Source organism: Botrytis sinoallii (assembly GCF_014898435.1).
Source record: "Botrytis sinoallii strain Bc 23 chromosome Unknown BSIN_001, whole genome shotgun sequence".
NCBI classification, from domain to species: Eukaryota; Fungi; Ascomycota; class Leotiomycetes; order Helotiales; family Sclerotiniaceae; genus Botrytis; species Botrytis sinoallii.
The window spans coordinates 305630-325166 of NW_024066028.1; the positions used below are offsets into that span (position 1 = coordinate 305630).

The 19537-nt window shown below is 43.8% G+C and overlaps 7 protein-coding genes across 7 annotated transcripts; 3 read left to right on the top strand and 4 right to left on the bottom strand.

Moving 5' to 3' along the window:
• Positions 1–151: 151 nt before the first annotated feature.
• On the top strand, positions 152–1261 carry EAF02_000075 (uncharacterized protein; the record flags this gene model as incomplete). Its single annotated transcript, XM_038896123.1, has 1 exon — positions 152–1261. One exon carries the CDS (start codon positions 152–154, stop codon positions 1259–1261), a length of 1110 nt encoding a protein of 369 aa, XP_038762982.1.
• Positions 1262–2202: 941 nt separating this feature from the next.
• EAF02_000076 (uncharacterized protein) lies at positions 2203–4371 on the top strand (the record flags this gene model as incomplete). The annotated part of the gene is made up of 3 exons (XM_038896124.1): positions 2203–2885; positions 2947–3660; positions 3717–4371. The coding sequence occupies 3 exons, from the start codon at positions 2203–2205 to the stop codon at positions 4369–4371; spliced, it is 2052 nt and encodes a 683-aa protein (XP_038762983.1).
• A 1209-nt stretch (positions 4372–5580) lies between these two features.
• EAF02_000077 (uncharacterized protein) lies at positions 5581–6042 on the top strand (the record flags this gene model as incomplete). The annotated part of the gene is made up of 1 exon (XM_038896125.1): positions 5581–6042. The coding sequence occupies one exon, from the start codon at positions 5581–5583 to the stop codon at positions 6040–6042; it is 462 nt and encodes a 153-aa protein (XP_038762984.1).
• Positions 6043–6662: 620 nt separating this feature from the next.
• Positions 6663–8219, bottom strand: EAF02_000078 (uncharacterized protein; the record flags this gene model as incomplete). The annotated part of the gene is made up of 2 exons (XM_038896126.1): positions 6663–7985; positions 8043–8219. The coding sequence occupies 2 exons, from the start codon at positions 8217–8219 to the stop codon at positions 6663–6665; spliced, it is 1500 nt and encodes a 499-aa protein (XP_038762985.1).
• Positions 8220–9722: 1503 nt separating this feature from the next.
• On the bottom strand, positions 9723–11401 carry EAF02_000079 (uncharacterized protein; the record flags this gene model as incomplete). The annotated part of the gene is made up of 3 exons (XM_038896127.1): positions 9723–10847; positions 10905–11102; positions 11156–11401. The coding sequence occupies 3 exons, from the start codon at positions 11399–11401 to the stop codon at positions 9723–9725; spliced, it is 1569 nt and encodes a 522-aa protein (XP_038762986.1).
• A 735-nt stretch (positions 11402–12136) lies between these two features.
• EAF02_000080 (uncharacterized protein) lies at positions 12137–14389 on the bottom strand. The gene is made up of 3 exons (XM_038896128.1): positions 13878–14389; positions 12993–13826; positions 12137–12943 (listed from the first exon to the last, which is right to left on the bottom strand). The coding sequence occupies exons 1-3, from the start codon at positions 14205–14207 to the stop codon at positions 12458–12460; spliced, it is 1650 nt and encodes a 549-aa protein (XP_038762987.1). The 5' UTR covers positions 14208–14389; the 3' UTR covers positions 12137–12457.
• Positions 14390–15553: 1164 nt separating this feature from the next.
• Positions 15554–17689, bottom strand: EAF02_000081 (uncharacterized protein; the record flags this gene model as incomplete). The annotated part of the gene is made up of 1 exon (XM_038896129.1): positions 15554–17689. The coding sequence occupies one exon, from the start codon at positions 17687–17689 to the stop codon at positions 15554–15556; it is 2136 nt and encodes a 711-aa protein (XP_038762988.1).
• Positions 17690–19537: the final 1848 nt, after the last annotated feature.

A 19537-nucleotide genomic window follows, 5' to 3' on the forward strand; every position in this document is an offset into this window, starting at 1 on the left:
GCCACATTGTGGCACAAGGCTGATGGAATGGCGGAAAGCTCGACCTCGGCTCTAAGCTCTTGATTCATTGACACATTCCTCACGCAACTTTCGTGAAACCTACCAACTTCAACTTTATAATAATATTTCTCTTTAAAATCTAATACATATAATGACAGATCATGTATCCGAGATATCACCCTCAGATGTCAAGGGCCCATCCTATCAGTACCCCTTCGCAGCAGCACCAGACATAATTCGATCACATCAAAAAGATGCATATTTTGAAGGAGTTCTCCTGAATCATCTTTCAAATCTCCTGCGCCGGTTGTATGGAGCAAGATTTCTTCACACTTATACTAATGAAGCGCGAACATTCTCAGAATTACTCTATCTTGGTCTCACGACCTTCATTGGCAACCGGACGTTAGGAGAAGAGTACTGTGACATTGTTCAGATTGAAGACGATACTCTAAGACTTCCCGACATTTCTCGACGCGCAGGCTATATTTTGAGTTCAATACTTCTTCCATATTCTCTTACCAAGATCCTTCCATCATTTCGCACTCGCATCCGTAATAAGCTCGAAGCCAATCTCCGCAAGCTTACCCGAAAAGCACAAGAAAAGTCATACTCCTACAAATTTCAACAATATATTCTAACCCATCTCTCAACAATCACGTCACCCTCACCCGTTCACGCCCTTACTCTCACCGTCTTTTATTTCTCGGGGTCTTATTACCAACTGTCAAAACGCCTATTGGGACTACGTTATATCTTTACAAAGCGCATTGCTCCATCGGAGCAACGTGTAGGATATGAAGTCTTAGGTGTACTTCTCCTCCTTCAAATGAGCGTGCAAACCTACCTCCACCTGAATAATACCTTCTCCGCCGATGTTCCTTCCACTGCACCTGGAAGTTCCGCCATTCTATCTAATGGCGTAGAAATCTCCCTTGATTCCCCATCTTCTCCTAGCGATCTCCTCGCTTCATCCTCAGCTATACCCCATTCCTCCAGTTCTATTGGCAAAACCACAAATACACCTGTGCTAACAGGTGCACGCTATGATCTGAGTGACAACAAAATCATGGGATGGATAAAGGGGGAGCAAAACAGAAAATGTACCTTGTGTTTGGAGGAACTGAAGGATCCGAGTGTGTTGGGATGTGGACATGTGTTTTGTTGGAGCTGCATTGGAGATTGGGTTAGGGAAAAACCAGAATGTCCTCTATGTAGAAGAGAGGTTTTGATTCAACACATCCTCCCATTGAGAGGATGAAGGGGGGAGCAAATGGAATAGGAGTTCAAGCGAAATCCCGACACGGACATGATGTTATGAATAATTTGAGATGGATGCATACATGCATTATATAATTCAGTATTGAAGTTACCTATCGGAGTAAGATGTTTAGTTCAATCTTTCAAATGGCGCATAATTAGATGCAGGTTTCTAAGAGTTCGGACTGCGGTCCAATTTACAAAGTTTTCAAAGTTCCAAATCTGCAAATCGTTGGATAAAAATTTTTTTTACTGTATAAAGTGTATCAACTTCCTCTATTATCTCAAACCTTGTTTCTAACAAAATTAAAAGGTCCTCGTTTCCAAACTGCCTGTAGGAGCGAACACATTAGCCGAAGCGTGCTCCCGGCAAAAATCAAGTATTGGAAGCAAACAGAAGCTATACATGAAGGGGGTGATCATGAATAAGTCGTTTGCAAGTGTCGGAATTTGACAGGATACCAAGACGTGGAGATGCATCAACCCGAAGTTTCACAGCCACCTTGAAAAGAAAAATAGATACGATCACCAAGCATCATGCATAACATGTATGCGAGCTGGCTACAGGCAGGCTAGGCTTCGATCAGCAACAGGTGAAAAGAAAGTTGGTGGAAATCAGAAGATAGGGGAGGATCCAGGGTAGTCCAAGAACCACGATTATCAAATCCCCAAACCAATTAAAACATTCAAATCATTTGAGATATTGAATTCGATTGGAACATTGAACTTTGTTCAAGTTTCTAATTACTTTTAGATGTTCAAAGCCTTATATTTTTGAGCTGCAGTTTGTATTATTGGATACCCTGGGAGGACCAGCGTTTGCATCTGATGGACTTGTTTCTTTTATTGAGAGATATATAAATCCTTCTCATTTATACTTGCTTGATATCCATCAACTCCCAACTCACAGCCGAAGTCTAACGGTTAAGTATACCCACCAAAATGGACATTGACAATGTGTCAGAGGTTTCTCAGTATGTGCAGATACTAGATCGACAGCGGATGGCTTTGAAAGCCGCCATGCGTCGTCAAGGGCAGCACCCCAAAGACATGAAATCTCGACTGGAACTCATCAGGGACTTCATGATGAACGCTTCATCGCAGCAAGTGTACTGGCTCCTAAGACAAAACAGCATGCAGTTGCATACCTCCTTTGTTGCCAATACATATGCGCCATCTACCACGCCTCTTAACAAGTTGAAGCCAATACAAATCAAAGACCTGAGACTGGAAACTCATCACCGCGGTAGCTATCTTCTCGTCCGGGCATCAACACCTCCCACCAGAATGACAGCGATCATGGCTATTGTTGAGGACGAAAACGAAGATGCTATACAGCTGCAACTCTATCAACAGCCGGACGAGAAGGTTCGCCCAGCTACAAGTGTCATTATGAAGGATGATGCTTTCTTGATAAAGGAGCCGTATTTCAAAACTACAAGTGATGGCGGTTATGGTCTTCGAGTCGATCATGTGAGCGATATAACCTACCTCGATGCACATCATAATCTGTTGCCAGAGAAGTGGAAGCCTACGGTTATCGACATCAGTAAGTCTGCAGAGGACTGGAAGCAAGAAGGTAATGAGGCGATGGAGAAGAAACAGTATTGTGAGGCCATTCAGAAGTATGACACAGACTCGCGTATTACACGTGGAGATGCCTTTCGCTAACCCTTACTACCATAGTTATACAGCGGCTCTCAAGTATAGTCCTTCCGCCCATCTTGCAGAGATAATCCGTCTCAATCGCGCATTGGCATACCTCAAGGATGGAAACTTTGATGCTGCATTGATTGACACGGGATGCATGATCTCCCTTATAGACGCACCAGAAAAAGCACTGTACCGAGCAGGACAAGCTTTGTATGGGCTCGAAAGATTCTCTGAATGCCATGATATTTTCAAAAATCTCTGCGCAAAGTATCCCAACAATTCTGCTGCTACCGCAGGGCTCAGGCGGGTTTGTCGCCGTGTAAAAGAGCAGGAAAGTGGAATGTACGACTTTAGGTCAATCTACAAGGAGCTTTCAACAACTAGACCTCCGCACTTAGACCACGCAACATATGTTGGACCGGTCGTCGTCAAGTCTTCCCCGGACCGTGGACAAGGATTATTTACTACTAGAGCCGTGAAGGTAGGAGAACTGCTTTTGTGTGAGAAGGCGTTTGCTCATTGTTATGCTGGAGTGTCAAAAGACTCGGATATCCATGCAAAAACTACCCTTCTGATCAATGTCCATACGAATCGAATGATAGTCGGGACGCAGGGAGATCTCATAACGGCCATCGTACAAAAGCTCTGGAAGAATCCATCCCTTATTCCCGAATTTACTGCGCTTCATCGTGGATCTTATAAGCTTGCGAAAGAAACCGAGGTTGATGGGAAACCAGTCATTGATACGTACGTTGCCATCCTGAAATGATTTATCTGATACTGATGCTTTCTTGCATAAACAGCTTCCTTGTTGAACAAATCATGGCTCTCAATGTCTTTGGCTGCCCTCTCTCTACCTTTGAGAGCCAATCATCAGAGCCCGAAGAGGATGACAAGCATCACTCATGCGGCATCTGGCTCATGACTTCAAAAATCAATCACTCTTGTCTTAGCAATGCTCGTCGAAGCTTTCTTGGTGACCTACAATTGGTTCGGGCTACAAGTGATATACCCGCGAATACAGAAGTGACATACTGGTACAAAATGCCCACGGGAGAGAGCGATGAAATACAAAATGATTTAAAACATTGGGGATTTCGATGCAAGTGTATCATCTGCATTGATTTGGAAAACGCAACCAGAAAAGAAATCACAATGAGAAAGAAGTTGCTCAGAAATTTCAAGATAGTTTTGGACGCGAGCCATGTATCTATTCCCCAAGCCGAAAGTTTGTTGCATGCTCTCGAAAAGACGTACAAGCGTCCGGCAACCGACGTTCCACGACTAGCGTTACGAGAATCATATTTCAGATTAGCTCGAGTTTACTCCCAGCGGAAAATCGCCCAGAAAGCTGTATCGACGACGCTAAGAGCCTTGGAGTCCATTGGCTTCGTGATCAACAATGCAAGCTTACCTGCGCTCCCGGCAAACCTCTTGAGATTGCGAAATGGGGGTTAATGCTGCCTGGAGTAATCGAGGCATGGGTTTATCTCTGCAGTGTTTATTGTGTTTTGGCTCCGCAACATTTGCAGCAAGCTAGAGAGAATGCGAAGTTAGCATACGAGATCTGTATTGGAGAAGATCACACTTTCAAACAGACACACAATGTTTAGGTGGAGAAGTGTAATCTTTGTTGGCTAAAACTTGGCTGGGAGACTATCGTGGAAATAACGGTTGCGGTACTGCTCAATGCAAATTCAATTCAAATTGATTTCTAAAAGTCTGGAATCCTGCGAGCATCTTAGTTTGGTCAATCTTGGGTGTGTTTGCTTCGCGCGCGGTTGAAGCGCCTCTTCACGACCGTTTCATTGTATTGTTGGCCTCGCCATATAACCTAACATCTGACCCTACCTACAATCATCAAAATAATTCTAACATAACAAATTATCATTCTTCATGAATCTTTTGAATATGGAAAGTGAGGATGAAGCAGAAAGAGGGGGGGGGGGTTATACTGGCACTAAGGATAAGAATGACACTAGTACTTCTAGGAAAGTACCTACCCCCATCGCTCCTTCCATTTTGAAGGGTAGCATTCCGTCGTCCAGTCCCTTCCATCCATCGTCTAATTGTCCAATCATGGTTTGAACATCTAAAATATTACGATTGACATTCAGACGCTCTTTGGTGTGAGAATCACCCACGTACACGTGAAGAAATCATACTTCGAGAGCATCAAAGAATTTTAAGGATTTCTCAGCCCACCTCGTGAGACCTTATTATGTCCCGATAGCTCTGGAAGTAGGTCTTCCAGTGCAAGTGACAGACAAGGCCGAAAAGGCAGCAAGAAATTCAGCAAGTTAAGTTTAAGTGGACGGTCGAGGTTAATGGCTGTACAGCCATCTAGGAAGAACTTTGTTGCACTGCACGCCCGTAGTCTTATGTGTCTCTTTTCTATCCTCCCAATGTATACATCTTCTTAATCGCCTTTTTCTTTTCTCGCAGTCTTTCTTTAGTTACACAAAAGTTTATACCTGTAACATAAATATTTACGAAAGAAAAATCCTCTTTTGAATCGATTAGAGAAACGCTTTAGCTGGTCTAATCATCCACAACTTGACGAAATACCCACAGACATCTCGAGTACGTTCAATTTCTTCGATTCTTCAAAAGTCTCCCAGTTCTTCATTCATCACACACCTAACAACATCACTCTCGAGTCTCACAATGCATATCCTCCCTCTCCTCTACATCTTCCTCCCCTTCCTAGTCTTCACACCCGCCACCACTCTCTCAACCACTGAAAGCGAAATCCCCCTCCAAACAACCAAACCCACTCAACCCACTCAACGCATCCAAACAATCGCACAAAGCACCAACCCCGCATCATCACCCCCCTCTCAAACCCAAACCCAAACCCCCCTCCAAAGCACCTCCACCCCCCTCTCCTCAGGAACCTACCTCCCCCCCACGCGCCTCACCTCCCAAACCAAATCCACCCTCGCCCCCAACTCCACCGCATCACTCATCCTCACCCCCACAACCTCCTCCTCCAACGCCTTCGAATCCGACTGGGACAAAGTAACCAACTGGCTGAGCGGCAGCGGCGCGTCTTCCCTCGACCCCGCATCTCCCTACTGGGGAGCGTGGGTTGTTATCGGAGTTGGGGTGGCTTGGGGAGGTTGGTGAATACCTACTTAGGTATAGCATGTGACGTGCAATATATGTGATGTGTGATGTGTGATGTGTCGACATGGAGAATTGGAAAATTGGGAAGAAGGGCGGGATGTACGATAATACAGATGAAATGAACAACGACGCCGCTCGCTGGGAGAGTTGGTTTGCGCAAACTCGATAGGCTCCTTTATAGATAATAACCCCCATTTAATATTCAACTCGGGGCTGGGCACTCCACCCACTTTACATCGCAAGATCATTATGGCATGCGTATTTACTTCTTACTTGTAAGCATCTACCGGACAAGAAAATTGGTGTCATATTTGTTTGCTCCCCCAAAAATGTTTTAAAGTGGCTTGTTCTTTCGAGTCATTATAGGATTGAAGTGAGGAAATCTTCTAGGCCCTCTTGTAAATTTCCGACCAACATGCATTCTTAACAAACTTTTCCTTAGAAATTGTTCCGTCTCTATCTCTTCATCTACTCTACTTTGCTCTAATGAAGTACAATGCAATGCTACGCCTCGTAAAATATCCAAACGCCCTCGCCATGCCCAACCCAAATGAAATTAAAACAGATGCAATATGATAAACCTTTTGACGATCTATAACCCACGATGACCAATAACCCAATCAGTAAATCGTGCAACCATTTTCGGCTCTCGCAAATGCATTTGCAAAGAATTCTTGCATCGCTACGTAATGGAAGAGGATGCCACCCAATACTGCAAAATGCCAGAGGTTGTGACTACCTCCAACATAATCGAAGGCACCTGGACACCATCTTTCAGGCACTTGACTAGCATAGACAAATGCTCCCACTAAATAGACAGTAATACTCTTTGCAAGGGGGGCGTAGAATTCCGCTGCCCATGCTCCACCGCGAGTGAGATTGAGTTGTAAGGCAGGGACGAAACCAGTTGCGCCGAGACTGACGTAGAATGCGACACGTGCCCATGCCATATCTTGTCGATTGAAGGTTGGGTGCCAAGGAAGAATAACGCCCCCTAAACCTAGAGCAGCAGTTATGCCCATGTATGCCCAGCGACTTACAGGCTCGCAATAGAATGCTGTGTAATCAGCTGTCATGATAGAAGCAGCAATGAGTAAGGAAATGCCAGTGTAATCAACACAAGCGAATCTTTCCAAGAGCGTTTGATCGGCTACACTATTCATCGTATGCCACATCGTACTGCAGACCAGACATTTAGAAGCAGCAAAGAAGAAGCATGCTGCAATGAAGACATCGGCTTTCGTACTAAGGGAAAATGCGTGGCTGGAGGGGTAGAAGTAAAATGCGACTGATAGAACAATGAGCAGGCCGATTGCATGCGACCAGATATTGACAGTTTCGTTTGACAAGCCGAACATCGATTGGACGCATTCCACTTTTGATTCAGTGAAGCGGTAACCTTTGACGATATGTGGGTTGACCCGCCATGGAGTAGGCAAGTCTTCGTATCTGATGAGTCCATGTTTCTTCGCTCGAGCTATGGCGTTTTCGATGTGCTCTTCTACGGTCCCGGCTGCCTTTTTAGCTCTTTCGAAACCTTCGTCGACCACTTCTCTGGCTTTTCCCAAACCCTCGTCCACAATTTTGCGCCCTTCGTCCATCAAGCTCTCCGCTGTACCCCTTAATCCCTTCTCCTTTACTTTGTACGCTCTCGTTTCGAATTCAGATAGAATTCCTTCCAACAACCCGATTCCCGTATGGACCTTCTCATGTAATGTTTCATGCGCAACCAAAGCATCTTGGTATCTCGATTCAACCGTGTCAACCATGATTCTCGCCCTCCTTTTTGTAGCCCCTAACACTTCGCCAGAAACCTGCGAGCATCTCTCCCTCACAGCCTGTAATGTTGCATATGACCATAGGATACTCGAATCGAAGGTAAGATTCCCGTACTTCTCAATGAAATCTAATCTGCGCTCGAGTTCTGACAGGAATACATCGACCTTTCTTTCAGTTAGAATTTATGCGCCACAGGATAAAAAGTTACTGTGGTTAAATACCTTGAGCATAAGACTTTCCTCGCCATCCATCACTTGTTCACTGCTTTTTCGTCGCGGGTGAAAGGAAGAATGCCGTCTCTTGTTTAGGGGTTTGGCTTCTTCTCTTCCTGAAGCCATCGTGCTGGTAGTAACATCTTCGTAAGACTCCACCGTCAAAGATGACGCTGCGCAAACCATGGTTCAAATGTATTCTTTGGTTCACAATAATGATCGTCTGTGAAACAAATTGGCTTCTAGTCGTCAAAGTGTAGCATAGAAAAGATGTAAGGAATTCGAATTTCGTAGAATGATGTGAAGTGAGAGGAACAGGAGAGACAGGGACGGCAACAAAAGATATATTAGGAGAAGACCGAGGAACAAAATAGACGGATTGAGAAAGAAGAATGGTAAGTAAATTGGAGAAGACTTATGACCAGTATCACGAGAGTACAATATGAAGGTAAAGTCGATTGGACCGGAATAAGAAACAAGCAGATGGTCGAAGAGTTAATCAGTAAATAATAAGTTACTTTTGTTACTTTTTAACCCGAGCCCGAGGGGTCTCAAATGTCCAATATAAAACTAAGTAGGTAGAAGAAAACAAGTTAATCCGAAAACGGCAAGCTTTAGATTCGGATATAGTCTACGGGAAATTGTTTTGTTGAGCAGACCAGCATCGGTAAATTTCTTGGGGAGATTCTTTTTGGTCTGTATTGGTTGATTTATTGGCTGATATTAGATATTAAATATTCATTAGTCTTGCAGATTACCTAGGTAGGTAGGTGGGTGAGTAGATGATCCTTGGGAGAGATATGGCTGGGTAGATAGGTCAGTAGATAGATATAATGTAAATGGGATATAATTTGGATATATCGTAATTCGAATGCAATTTAGATATAATTCGAATACTAGTCAGGTGGTAAGTGTATATAATAAGAAACTCGAAGTGTAAATTATACTAAGAAATCCAAGCACACACGTGTGACTTACCTAGTACCTACCTCTCTCATAATAAGAAAACTCAAGTCCAGCCAGTACTAATATCACAAGTGTGAATATTAAGTTTGCAATACACGCAATTGTCTCCTTTGTATACCCGTGTACCTACCTTAGTACACTGTCAATAATACCTACCCACTACCCAATCTCCAATACATATATACATTCAGCCTTATCGCAATCGCCACACATTATCGAGGTTCTCCGGGAAAAACTTGATTGAAACATTCCCCAATCGTTAGAGGCAAATCCGGCAAAAAGAGTGCACCATTTATGCGCAATATTTCATGGGTTCCAATCCAATTACTGTCCCTCGTGCATGTCAACAGCCAGCCACTTATCCGTTTTCCGAAGGGGAATCCACTTCATCACATTGGCATCATTTGCATCAATCACCTGCTTATTCCGTCTCTTCCGTCACCCTTCACATTTCCCTCGAATTACATTAAACAATGCTTTAAAATAATTACAACGGAATAATATTGCTTATCCTCTTAATATGGTGCCAATTCACCAATCACTATATGACAAGACTCTAACATACAGGGAATATCTTTCAATCAACCACCCCCCAAAGCTGGCCCCTTCTTCTGAAAAGTTAAAAAAAGTCGGGGTATATTATTAATATTTCTTTCAGGATCGAACCTTTAAAAACTCCATGCAATGCCGTCATTGTAACTTATTCTCCATAAATCCATTCATTTATCGTCGCTCCCAAGCTACAACGGCTGGCGCCAATGGCCTGGTGAATAAACTTGCGTAATCGGTACCAATCACATCCTTGCTGCCATCAACGTTCTTGAATTTGAACAATCTAACCATGGTGGCCATGATAGTGACAAGCTGTACAGTGGCGAATTGTTCACCAATACATCTATGTCTACCGGCACCGAATGGAAGGTAAGGACTGGAAGCACCTTTGCTAATCATTCCGTAACCATAATCTTGGAATTCCTCATCCTGATCATTTCCAACAACACGGCCGGAACCAATATCCCACCTGTGAGGATCCCACTCAAGTGCTTCGGGGAAGAATTCGTCATCTCGACTTGTGCAACCCGGAGAAGCCATAAGCGTATGTGAAGTTGGAATGACATATTTGGTTCCGCTGACTGGCATTGGTGTAGTAACTTTGCGCATAATAGAATGGATTGGGGTGTGGAGACGTAGAGTTTCCTTGAGAACGTTCTGATGGAGAGGAAGCTTGGACAAATCATCATAAGTGAGAGCAGGGAGATCAGCACCTAAGACTTGGATTTGTTCCTGGTAGAGTTCTTCCATAATGTCTGGGCGTGAGGCGAGGCGAAGCATAATCCAAGAGATAGAAGATGAGGAAGAATGTTGTCCGGCCATGAGAAGAGCGATCATCATGTGTGCGATTTCTTGATCTGGAACTGGAGTTCCATCCTTGTAAGACGAGCGCATCAACTGCCACATAATATCAGATTTGAACTCTGCCTCCGTAGCTTGAGCACGTCGGTTTTGAATAATATCCATATAAGTTTTGGCTACAATTCGTTGAGCGTGATCGCGGGCACGGTTGTGAGGAAGAGGGGCCCAGTGAAGCATAAAGTTGATAGGACTGAAGCCCATGTCGAGGTCGTGGTAAAGAGCGGCAAAGGAGGTATCGAATCGATCGCGGACTTCCTTTCCTTGCAGAGTATGCGAAGCAGTATAGATGGTGATTTCAGCCATAGCGGGTCCAATGTCAGCAGTTCCCTTTGGGCCTTTGAATGCCGAAGAGCGCTTCATAAAGTTTTCCACCTCCATTTGTATGATTGGGACATATGATCGGAAAGCCTCTGTAGATAAGCCAATTTTCATGAACTATTGCAGCATTGTCAGCCATTAAGTCCCCTTGTTTACCGCCTGTAATAAACTGACCTTCTTTTGCTCCATCAACTTCGCATTTGGGCAGTCGTAAACTACATCTTTTCCAAATACGGGAGTTGTCAAAACAGTGTATATCTCCTCCGCATTGACATCCTTGAGCTTGCCATTGAGAATAAAGTCGCTGCCCTTTCGTCCAAGATACACGGTAGTCTTCTTTCCAAGCAAGATAAAGGTAAAAATATCGCCATACTAATACACAAATATTAGTCTCCAAACAATGAACATGGGGATAAAAAGCATACCTTTGCGCGACAATCGAAGAAGAATTTGTAAGGGTCCATGCCGTAAGTGATAGTGCTGCCAATTACTGGGAGCCAATGGAAGACCACGGGAGGCTCATTGGGGTTTGCAAATAACACTTGATTCAAAACATTGAGAACAACAGATAGAACGATGAATGCTGCCACGCCAGCTGCCACAACAACACCCGTTGACCGCTGCGAAATTTCCTGGGCCAATGGCCCGGCTATATTTTCAAGAATACCCATCGCATATACTGCCGGTACACAAACACACGAAAAGGTTGTGCAGAAAGTAATGAAAAGAGAGTTGAGAAGACTTGTCGTTCCAGAATTGCGAATGTCGACAATTTAAATGGGATATTTCTTCAAAAGGAGACAGCAGGGTACCTTACCGTAGTTTAGATTTAAAATGCGTTGATTGGCTAGATCTATTCCGTATCCGTACCTTAATTTTTCGCTTGAATGATTCCACTAGAGAATGGCTGATGGAAATTGGCTCTAGTCTTCAGAGGAGTGTAGGTGTTAGGTGTATCGTACGAGCAATGAGAACACCGAACTGATGGGCTCAGGAGGTCTCTCATCATCGAAACACAATTGGTACTTTCGGCGTGATGACATGATTATCTTAAGATTGTACCTCCAGCTTAAGATCCGAATTAGATAATAACCTCCGTCTACTAGCGTGGAAACATCCAGATTCCAAGGGGTTAGAAAGATTGAAGGGGATCTTTACTCGATGAATACTAGGTAAATATACTTTGATCTCTAACTGCCCATCTCTCTTTATATCTGCTATATCATTGATATTACTAGTCAGTGTAGTCGTTATCAAACAAAGTCCATATTTCAAAGCACAATATTTCATTGGTCTTGCAACATGCAAGTGATTTGAACGACTTCATTCGCCTGGGAGATTGACATGATCTGGAGCATATAGATCATCCAGATAGTTCAAATGAGTAGGATCATTGAATTGAACTGGTACATTCAAATATGAAAATGGAACTGCAAGCTTCACTCAGTGTTCTTTCCACATTCACAAATAATGTCAAGTGCAATAAATATCATGAACAATTATAACGATGACCACTAACGATATAAAGACTGTCCATCATTCCGCTGCTACTCTTGCCCTTACTGACGCTAGGCGCCGGGTTTTGACCCGTAAGCTAACGTCAATGTGCAAAGTTGAGTGCTAAATAATATTATTTGTACATAGAAGCGAATCCTTTTGCGCCGACAAGCATGCCAGATTCCAAAAAAAAAAAATGCTATGAAAAGAAACCCTTAGAACGCAAAGCTTCATTCAACGAGCTGGAGCTCATCCTTTCTGTTAGGAGCAAAATCGTCCTTCCATAAGTCCCATAGCCTCTCAAGTTCCGTCACGTATTCCTCGTGAACGCGATCGATATCTTGTTGTTCTGGAGTTTTAGATTGAATTACTTTAATCGGCCGGCCGACGACGATATTTAAAGGCCTTCGATATGGCATAAGGCCGACATCGTAGTTGAAGACACCTCTAGCATGAAAGAGGGGTATGGTGAATCCCATCAATTTCTTAACCAGTAATTGAAATTTGTGGATCCATGGGTGTGAGTCGGCTGAAAATTGATCATAAAGATCATTCTCGCCAAATGCTAGAACTGGAACCAAGTCTGCGCCGGTTCGGATCGCCATCTTGACAAAACCCTTGCGACGCTTGAGGACCAATCTGAGACTGTATGGCTGTGCATCTAGTGACTCTGCTGCGCCTCCAACAACTATAGTGATTGCGCGACCCATACCTTCCTAGTCTGATAGTTAGAATCTGATTACGAATATGATTGCTCGAACATACCTTGTTTGGCCCGCCCTTTGAAAGTAGATTCTCGCAAGATTCTTTAGATACAGACGCAAGCCCCATTGCTAAAGCGTATTCACGATATAGCGGTATTCTGAAATTGGTATCTAATGTGAGAAGTGTATTCTTGATACCTGGGAAGAGCTGAGAAAATCCAAGAGCTTCGGTGGCAAAGGCGGCGAACGCCCCGTGGGAGATTATACCATGGGGATGATATCCGAAGATGTATTTCCTCGTGGGCGGTAGCTCTTGAGTTCTGTGTAACCGGGCTGGAAAGTAAGATGCAAATAATGACCACACAGGTAGCGACCGGAAGAAGTTTGAACGATGGCTCAAAGTCCCGGATATTGAAGCCTTGGAAGTAATGAGGTAAATCATATACGGGATCAATATTGGCCAGAATAGGGGTATCGCGCATAGAAAAAAGAACATTGATACAAAAATGGCAATGCAGAGTGTATGAAACAGTACCACCAAGGTTTGAAGTCTGCGTTGAAGTGGAACATTCATTGGGGCCCATCGAATGCCGCTTGTATGCCATCTTTGTCCAGCTTGTCTCCCGCTAACCAGTTTTTCGTCTTTAGACTTTGGAGCCTCATTGTGGTCTCTTTGGAGTTGTTTTTCGTAATCCTCCGAGGGCTTCACACTAGTGAGCTTACTACCATTTCGTTCGCCTTCGAAGATGGCCGTGTTATGCTTGGTAGTATTTTGAGTATCCGTCATCGCATTTGTGTTCAGGTCCTGACCATTCTCATGGGTTCCATTTGATTTTTGGGAAGATGATTTTCGCTGCCTGTGTCGAGGAGGGCTTTTCGGAGTATCGTCGAGGCCCTGGAATGTTAGTTTTCAGATCAAACATTGAAGGCTCCTTCCAGCACAAACCGTTGCCGAGTACTCTCTTTTCGACTCCTGCCTATCGAACTTTGGTCTGGTATCTTGTTTGTCGACAGATTTGGTAGAATCTGAACTGTTCGTATCCACGATCCTCAGAACTGACACTTTATGCTTAGGTCCGTTTTTGGCCGAGCCATTCGCATTCGGGGTTGTGTGTCCATTCACGCCATTCTCTTTATTTTCATCATTTTCATTGCTTCCATCATCTGGTGATTCTGGTGTTTCCTCGGCAGCATCGGCATAACTTTTGGGTGGAAGGTGTAACTTTTCGCGTTCTTCTGGCAGAGCGGGCTCTGAACCCAACGTTGGTCCTGGCATTGTTATGAATGCACCCCGTCGCGAACCGTATAGGATTGATCGATATCTCAAAAGAGACAAGCAAATAAAACAGATGCAGAATACTAGTTAATTAGAAAAGAAGCACCTCCCGTATTTCAACGTGGATATCTAATAAGTAGTCCAGTCTCGCATTGACCAAAAATAACTCTAGACTATGACGTGCCTTTCTTTGAACGGGATTGAGAAAAAGGAAGCTTGGCTTTAACCTAATAAGTATCGATGAAAAAAAGCGGTACGGTTAAGTAGCTAAAACAAACCCATACATTGAGAATACTGATAGTTTGACACGTAATAAGAATACCGATATCTATACGAGTAGAACAGAATTTAATGTTATAATTAATTAACGCATAGTAAACATATTTGTAATTTTTATAAATCGAAATAATGATCTTTTGATTTTATGCTGAATATTGAAGAGAGAGTAGTTCTTAGCTGTTTCATTTCTTCCTGTCCAGAAGAAGCCTGGTATCCTAATGAAAATCGTGGAGCTGCCCCACTGATGGTACAATACATTCAAGTTCGTGCCTGAACAAGCCGTCATAACCACCCATGCCATATGCCTGCATATAACCTTTTTGAATCCATAGTGAAATTCAAAATAGATTAAATTTGTTTGTACATCTAGTTATTCAATGATTATTGATTCGAAGCTTCAGACCTCGAAAAGTGTTAGAAGCATCTAACCCTTTGTATAAGCAATTTCATGACAAGTTTCTATCATTCTCTTCTCGTCTTTCCGCCCCTCGCTCAATGTCTGTCTATCTACACGCGAATATCAATATTTTGTCTTAATGTTGTAGATTTTACAAGATAAAGGCTTGAAATTGTATAACCATAGCTTGAATCATATTCCAAAAGAGTAGGTCTCCGTCAAATGGTACCTTTCATCACACATTCTAAAAACTCATAACTTGTAAACTTCCGACTCGGCAAAAAATACGTTGAGACCGCAAACCGCTGCGATTCTGTGATTACAGCAAAAATATAAATACATATCTCATTCCTTCCTCAAACCTCTTCCTACCGAAATGTCTTCACCATGAATAAAGAGAGAAATAACCCGGTGTGCCGACAATGAGAGAAAGCCAGCCAAGTTCTATGAAGAAGTAGTGCTACCATTTTTTGAAAGTCCCGTGAAGACACCTCCCAAAATAAAACGCCTCCTCCACTAAAAGAAGTGAAATTCGTGCATAAGGTTCGTAGTCCACGCAAAGCGTATCGTGACCCCAATTTTCGCTACTCAACGCCATGATATCTTTGTACACCACAAGTGATTTTGGTATAGAACAGCTGCGTATACTTGCGTCCTATGGTGATTGTTGCTATGATGTTCCTTGATTCTGAGAACTCAATTGCCTACGGACAGCAAGAAGCTCCTCTGACAATTGGTTCACCTTCTCATCCTGAGCCTTAATCTTTTCTTCCTGGCTTTTCTCTTTAGCTTCCATGGCAACTACTCTGTCAGAAAACAGCTTGAGTTTTTCCTCCAATGTATTAACATATGCCCAGACGCCCGAGGCGCCAGATGCAAACAGATTGTTACTGCTGTCGCCACTCCCTTGATGGCTTGGTGGACCTCGACTTTGGAGAGGGTTGGAAGGTTGGAACAATGAAGTAGGAGATGTCGATTGCTGCATTGGTTGCTGCTGCTGAGAACCCTGTTGACTATTTCCAGGGCTCTGTTGATTGGATAATTGACTTGTCAAAGTAAATCTTGTATCAGGAGGGGCTAAGCCAGCCAGAGCCGGGAGTTTTGGGCCCTGTGCGCTGTGTGGAGATGGTAAAGACATTCCAGGAGGTGGACTCCTTCCAGACTGGTGACGACCAAAGTGCTGTTGCTGAAATTGAGTGGTCAAGCTGGGTGATCGTTGTCTGGTGATTGAGGCAGAATCGTGGCCAAGCTGGTGTGAATGCATACCGGCGGGACTTAGTGGCTTAGGACTCTCAGTTATACCACTTTGGGAGAACATCGAGCCAGGACTAGTGCCGAGAGGCATTGAAGATACACTGTTGCTTGGTGTGTGCATACCGATAACATTGTTCTGCATGCTAGGTGATGTAGCGGAACTAGAAGAACCTACGCGATCCGTACCGGGCGGATAAAGACCTGTGGGAGCATTTTGTCTCTGCCCAGCAGGAGGATAGGTGCTTGGAGTACGTGAGTGAGAGCCGTAACTATCTTGGCTACCAGTGTTACCAGCCACATGCTGTGCTTTGATACTAGGCAGACTAAACCGTCGCCCGTCTTCTTCAGACATTTCTACTTCGTTGGGATGGGGATTGCCATTCGTATACATTATTCCGTCCATTCCATTATCATCAGCTTCCCCTACATTAGCTCCATCAAATTCGTCGTCCCCTCCGAAGCTTCCCATGCTCGCCCTTCTTCCGGCGCAACCGCCGAGGCCTTTGCTATGACGAGCAAGTGCATCACCGCGCGCGAATTTTCGATCGCATTTTGGGCAAATATGAGGGCGCTCTCCTGTATGTAATTTCATGTGGCGCTTCAAATCGTGTAACCTACGAAACCTCATTTGGCAAGTTTGGCACACGTAAGGCTTTTCTTGACTATGTGTCAGGAGGTGACTTTTCAGATTGTGGTGTCGAGTGAACTCAGTCTCGCAGTAAGGACATTTATGTTTCTTTTGAGAAGGCGACCTTGGTAGGAGTTGCTGGTTTTGATTGGGCATAGGTAAACTCATCCCTCGAGAAGGGTATTGTGAAGGATCCATCTGTGCCAAATTGCCTGGGAACGACATAGATTTGTTTGAGGGCTGCTCATCCATGGCAGCTTGAAGCTGACTAAGACCTGATCGCGCATCTCGACCATCAGCCTCTAAAGAATTTGTCATAGCAGCCGGACTAGCGACAATTGTAGGACTCGCAGTTGCAGTTTGAGCCGTGCTACCCAAGCTTGCAAGGCTTGCCACGCTCGCTGGGCTGGTTTCAGTCCTTTCGTCGAATGGTATTGTGGTTGGAATTGTCAGTGCATTTGCGGCTGCGGACATGCCCTCACTTATCGTGGTTGCAGCTATGGGAGCGTCTTGCGGTCTGCTCACGCTAACTCCTCCTCCGCCTAAAAGAGACGCGATAGCCTCATGACCGGGATTCTTGCTCATGGCGCCGATTTGACTTTTCTGCGCTTCTTCCTTCTTCCGTCGTTCGTCTTCAAAGGCCGCTGCCCCGGTGAGCGGCGCAGCAGGAAACACGGGCGAGAATGTGCCGCCAAATCGCGGTGCTTTTGCAGGCGAAACAACCAGCCCCGCGTTCGCGATTGAGGTAAGACTTGTCGTCGGAGGTTGTGTTTGATCTGCCCGACTTCGTTTTAAAGACCTTGGTCTAGTATTGTCGGATTCGGGATGACTTGAAGTTGCAGGAGAAGATTTAGTGGCGGGGTCTGATAAGTTCGCGGCAAAACCTGGTACGGTCGCGGAAATTGTTTCTTGCTCTGAGGCCATGAACTCGATATTATTATAATGGGTCAAAAATTCACGCTTTAATTCACTGATTCTTGATTCGCGATCTTGATAACGCTCGTAATGTAATCAAGCTCTCATGTCGAGTCTTCACTACCGGATTGTAAATTGTTGCGAGGCTGGGATTTCTGCTGGATCATAAGGCTTCTGTAGAGAATTAGAAACGATCGCCTCACGCTTTGCAATTGACATGATGAACCTACGACTTTAGCGATTCGATCATATATTGAATTTGGGTATAATGAATTAAATCGCAAACGGTGTTAAACGACGTAATTATCCAGGGCTACGAGGGCTGCTATCTCGCTGAACATAATCAGACAGGCTGGATAACATTCAAGTAGATAAAGATAATAAATGATACAGGTTCACAAATCGAGAAAGTGGTGGAATTGATGAGTTGAGAAAACCGAATGTAGAGCACTGGGAGCTGCTGACTTTCCTGCGTACACTGCAATGGATCTGATGGATGAACAAGAAGTAGTAGAAGTTCTGGAATAGAAAATAAAGCTGAAGGTTGATTGCGCCTCAATAGAACTTCCAGGTTAGCGCCACTCTTTTGCGATCAAGTCTCTTTCAAGGCTTACCTATCTAGCTTCTTCTTGCCTTAAAACATGCTTTTTTCTCTCTTTCTATTGCTGACTCTATCAAACAATGCTTTGCTAGGTAGGTAGGTAGGTAGGTAGAGACCTGCCATCAATATGAATCATACGGTTTGATGAATTTTCATGTTCATATATTATGTTATTATATACTCGTTTCTTTGTGTGTGTACATGCTAGGAGGTAAGTAGGCATGTAAAATTACCTGCCTAGGTACCCAGGAACTCTAAAGATACATTGCTCTATGCAGATTAATATAATACCTGTCTATCTATGCTTTGAGTCTAGCATTGCATTTAAAAGAGCTGAGACTTATAACACCCAGCCAGACCTTACCGTACAGAGGTAGTAATCATTTTACACGAAGCATTCATACCGAGTAGGGTAGGATGAAGAGTAGTACATAGCTGGAGGTAGTAGGTAGTAGCCACTTCAATGCCTCTATGTGGACGAAAAAAGCGATAGACCAGGTGCCCAGGTGTCTTGAAAACACAGATTTCAATAGTTTATGATAATATCAGTTTCTTATATTCAGTCAACTCATGATCTGAGATTTTGATTGTTTGATTTGATAACAAGTATTGAAGAGAGGATCTAGGTAGATATTTATCGTTGTTCCGGTTTTCGGTTCTGGGTTCTACTGGCGCTTCCATCACCTACTTCGTACTTTTACTTGTCATCTATCAGCTGGTCGGTGATCACTTGAAGCATGTATGGCGTCGGCTTCATGTGGGCAAATTATCAGGATAGCAAAGCTAAATCCAATGAGGTAAAAACTAGGGGACGTTTTGATCTGATTGGAGGGTCTTAAAGATGTTTTAGTTTCCTCGTTCTTTTCTTGACTTCCTCAGCCACATTAATTCTTGTCTCATCTTCACGTATAGGGTCCACCTCCGTATAGAGTTCACCTCGCCATAGATATAAATCTTCTGAACTCTCGGCACTCGAGCCTCAGAGTACCATATTTGCCTACATCCATCAGTTAAAGATTGATGAATCTTGTGTGAATCTTGTGTGAGTATTGTCGAATGACTAGCTAGATAGGAATATCAAATCCTTTACCACCTCATCTGTATGAAACAACCGAGCCTCACACCAAAACTGGTTTCTCAAACCCTTGAGTATTGATTGTCAAATACCGGATGAGATCATTCGAAAGTACTATAATGTAAAGTTTGCGTAATATAACTTATCTCGTCCATCGCGTGACTATCTCTAGACACTGCGT

Coding starts and splice junctions, on each gene's coding strand:
- EAF02_000080 (XM_038896128.1), bottom strand. CDS start 14,207: ATGCCAGGACCAACGTTGGGTTCAGAGCCCGCTCTGCCAGAAGAACGC. Junction 13,827..13,877: donor AAAGAGAGTACTCGGCAACG/GTTTGTGCTGGA, acceptor CTAACATTCCAG/GGCCTCGACGATACTCCGAA. Junction 12,944..12,992: donor CAAAGGGCGGGCCAAACAAG/GTATGTTCGAGC, acceptor CTATCAGACTAG/GAAGGTATGGGTCGCGCAAT.